The following is a 3,656-nucleotide window of genomic DNA, read 5'->3' on the forward strand; positions in this document are numbered from 1 at the left end:
TAAAATATTGTCACTAATATGGATCTCCAATAAGATTTAAAATCATAAACAAGATTACAAACAGTTAAAATCATAAACAAGATATCATTTTCATAAATTTCCATACATAATAAAATTTTTCAAATTGAAAAATATAGACCCTCAAATAAAAACACCTATTTTGCTTTAAAAAAATGAAGTGATGGAAAGAGAAAAAGAGAGGAAAAGAGATCGATTAGTATATATTTTTAATTATGGAGCAATTCTACACCCAAAATCAATTTTAAAAATGGCTGCCTACTCTTAAATCTAATTAAATATTTAATTTTTTTTCCTTTTTATTAGATAATACTTATAAATATTAATTCAAGTCAACATCCTCGTCATTGTTTTGCGTTATGGTGTTGAGGTCAAACTTGGGTCTCTTTTTGGGTTCGCTGTGGACCGGCACGTGCGCGACACACCTCGGACAACGCGGAGCCACCACCGAGACGAGCACGTAGAGAAGACATTCCGGGCACCCGGCGACCGCCATCGTCCCGGGCGGCGACGCGCCCTCTTCCGGTTCGGCCATCATCATCCGTTTGTTCGAGGAGGAGGTGGTGATCGACGAGGAGTGAGGCGCTGGGGAGCCACGGGGGCGGCGGGCAGCGGGGGACCGCTCCTCGCACCCGGCGCGCTCGAGAGCGTACTTCACCTGCTCGAGGGTGCACACGCTCTGGTTCCTCGAGGGCGGCGCGGCTGCCTCCATTTCCAGGAAGTGTGCGGCGGAGGATGGCGGAGGGAGCTTGAGGTTGAGTTCGTGGTATCGCCGGGGTGCCGGATCAGGGTTGCGCTTCAGGAGGTACGTTCTTCCCGACTGCAATTTGTCGAAATTTAGGGTTTTAGTGGATGAAAATGAAGAATAGCTTGGAAAAGATGTTTTTTTTTTCCAGAATAATATGGAAAATCAATAATTTATTATTTGAATACTTTTCCTTAACAAAAAGATCATGGAGAGCCCTAGAAAGAAAGAACAATTATTCTATAAAGGGAAAGCCGAACAAAGAAGAAAGGGGAATCTGGTGTTGCTCAGAGAATTGAAAAGAGATATCTATGTTACAGACATCGGGGGCTTAGTCTGCAACGTTTGTAATTCAAACTGGAGGAGAATGCTTAGCTTGACTTCAAGCTATAAATTAAGGAAAGTCCAAATTTAGTATAAGAGATTCATGGAGAGAAATGAAAATTCCTGTGGAAATCTGGTTAAGTGCTCGAGAAAAAACTGAAATTTCCATTTTCCTCCAAGAAACATCTAAGCAAATGACTAATTCACATAAAAAATCCAATCTTTTCAGGAGAGGGAAGAACCACTTTATGAATTCAAATTTAAACGAGTACCCATAGGGAATAGAAAAGAAGATGACGTATGAGCTTAAACAACATACTGATAGATCGAGCCGCCTTTCCCAACCGGCTGGAACTTTGAGCTCGAGATCCACCACAGTGGATCCAAGCACTGCTCCGTTGCCGCCGAGCAAGTCTCTAGTAACGAGCTCCCTCCTCCGGTCCCCTTCCTCGTAACCTCTCAACATTCGTGCTTCTGAGCTCACATCCACAACCATCATCCTCTCCCGGATCACCTATGAAAAATATCAGAAGAGAAAAGAAAAGAGATAGGGAATTAATGTGCCAAAGGGGTTTGAAGAGCCATACGAAACAGATCTCACCTTTATATATTTATACACCTCTTTGAAATGCTACAGTATGGGAAGTCCTAATGGCATCAATAAATGCAATGCTGAGCGAAAAAAATTAGATAAGCCATACGGATACTCTTATTCAATAGTTGACTATTACATGGTAGATTTTACCATTAGTTGATGAATCTTAGTAAGGGGGAAGAAGAGAAGTTTAATGAATCTAATGTGTTATAATGCCTTCCAAATATGTCAACCTCAGGTAACACAAGTCTTTTTATGTGCAAATCTTGTACATGCAGTGGTTTCACATTTTCTAGCGGGCAACTTTGGTATGATTTCATTGATTGCACTATCTATTGAATTGCAATGAATCTGTATGCAATTGGGTGCATGAAGGATGCCATTGGAGTTCCATATTAGTGACAATATTTTATGACAGGAGTTTACAGAAAAGATTACTAGTATGTTAGTGACAATATTTTATGACTGTAATAGTGGAATGAGCATGATTACTATTGTCACTGTACGTTTGTCATCATCACAAAACATGACATGGATTGATGTTTGGTATCATCAGGAGCATGTTGGTAGATAGGTCATAAAGGTGGCAAAAGTTTAGGTTTAGCGGTTGGATCTATTGGGGGCTAGAGCATGTAGATTGGAGGTGGTGATCAACATCGGATGAGCAGGATCTTTTGAATCTTGAGGTTTTCCTTGAATAAGATGAGAGAGTTGAGAAGTAATTTGCACAAATCGGTATTATATTGTTCACTATGTGGCAGTAATTGCTTTTTAAAGAATGCATGACATGCATTTAAAAGAAATCAGTTGGATCCCAGTGGGGAAAGAAAAATTCCTGCTATCACAAAGAGTAGTTGTCACTAAAGATAACTGATACATACAAACAAACAAGCTAGAAAGTGTGCCAAATATCTCCTGAAAAACTAATGAGTCTCCAGCAATTCGTCAGATTAGGATATGATCTATTTGGATCAGCATATAAACTAGGTCTCCAAGTAATTTAACTAATTTGACTACATGGATCTAATTGTATGAGAAGCTTGTTGCCATTATGTATGATTCTTGATCCGTTTTAAAACCTATGAACTCATTGTGTAGTGTTTTGTGGATCTTAGTTCGATGAAATCGAATAATCTGAATATGTAACTTTTCCAATAATGTGAATATGCAACTGCTTAAATTGCAATAACTGCGCAGATGGTTAAAAAGGAAATATGCAACTTTTTGAATGTCTGCATCTATTTTAAATATGGTTGTTTCATGATGTTCAAACCTTTGCTATTAAGGAAAGCAAATGTTGCATTCACCATAATGCAAAGGTTTCTGACAAATTATTGCTCATCAGTCAGCTGTCTAGCTGTCTTTGTGAGTGCAGTCATCTTCATTCTTCTGTAATGATTTAGCTGTTTAAATGTTCCATGTTCAGGTTCGTTCAATCACACTATCACTGATGGTGTGGAGATCCAAGAAATGGCACAAAGATATGACTAGGTTAATCTGTGTATGTGAATTTAAGTATATTTTTTTGACATATCTGTATGAATTTGATATGACATCCTTGGCCTTTATGATAGCACAATGATTGGGAAAAAAAAATCATAATAGAAAAATGATTTACATAAAAACTTTGGTCTTACGATCATCTTTGTTGTATGTATGTCTGACCGAAAAGTATCTAGTAAACAGATCGATTGCATGTCGTTCCAACTTTGGTTATTTGTTCTGAAATAGTGTTGCACAGCATAATGATATACTAAAAACTCATTATTATTATGATCTACTGGTCCCAAGTATTTGGGTCTTATGATCATCGTTGGCCGTCTCTTTCGGAAATTCTTTGTCAGTTAAAAACATTACCACCGAACATAGCATCTCAACTTGTTGAATTTGTTGCTAAAGAAATGTTGCCTAGCACAATTAATTACCAAAAAATTTCATGATTATTTTAATCATTACTCCCAAGTTTTTGAGTTC

General features: G+C 38.1%; 1 protein-coding gene across 1 annotated transcript; it reads right to left on the minus strand.

Moving 5' to 3' along the window:
- On the minus strand, positions 1–1,643 carry LOC135639641 (protein CURLY FLAG LEAF 1-like). The gene is made up of 2 exons (XM_065153488.1): positions 1,407–1,643; positions 1–838 (listed from the first exon to the last, which is right to left on the minus strand). The coding sequence occupies exons 1-2, from the start codon at positions 1,584–1,586 to the stop codon at positions 341–343; spliced, it is 678 nt and encodes a 225-aa protein (XP_065009560.1). The 5' UTR covers positions 1,587–1,643; the 3' UTR covers positions 1–340.
- Positions 1,644–3,656: the final 2,013 nt, after the last annotated feature.

This window comes from Musa acuminata, chromosome BXJ3-6 (genome assembly GCF_036884655.1).
Source record: "Musa acuminata AAA Group cultivar baxijiao chromosome BXJ3-6, Cavendish_Baxijiao_AAA, whole genome shotgun sequence".
Lineage (NCBI taxonomy): Eukaryota > Viridiplantae > Streptophyta > Magnoliopsida > Zingiberales > Musaceae > Musa > Musa acuminata.

Coding starts and splice junctions, on each gene's coding strand:
- LOC135639641 (XM_065153488.1), bottom strand. CDS start 1,586: ATGATGGTTGTGGATGTGAGCTCAGAAGCACGAATGTTGAGAGGTTAC. Junction 839..1,406: donor AAAGGCGGCTCGATCTATCA/GTATGTTGTTTA, acceptor GACAAATTGCAG/TCGGGAAGAACGTACCTCCT.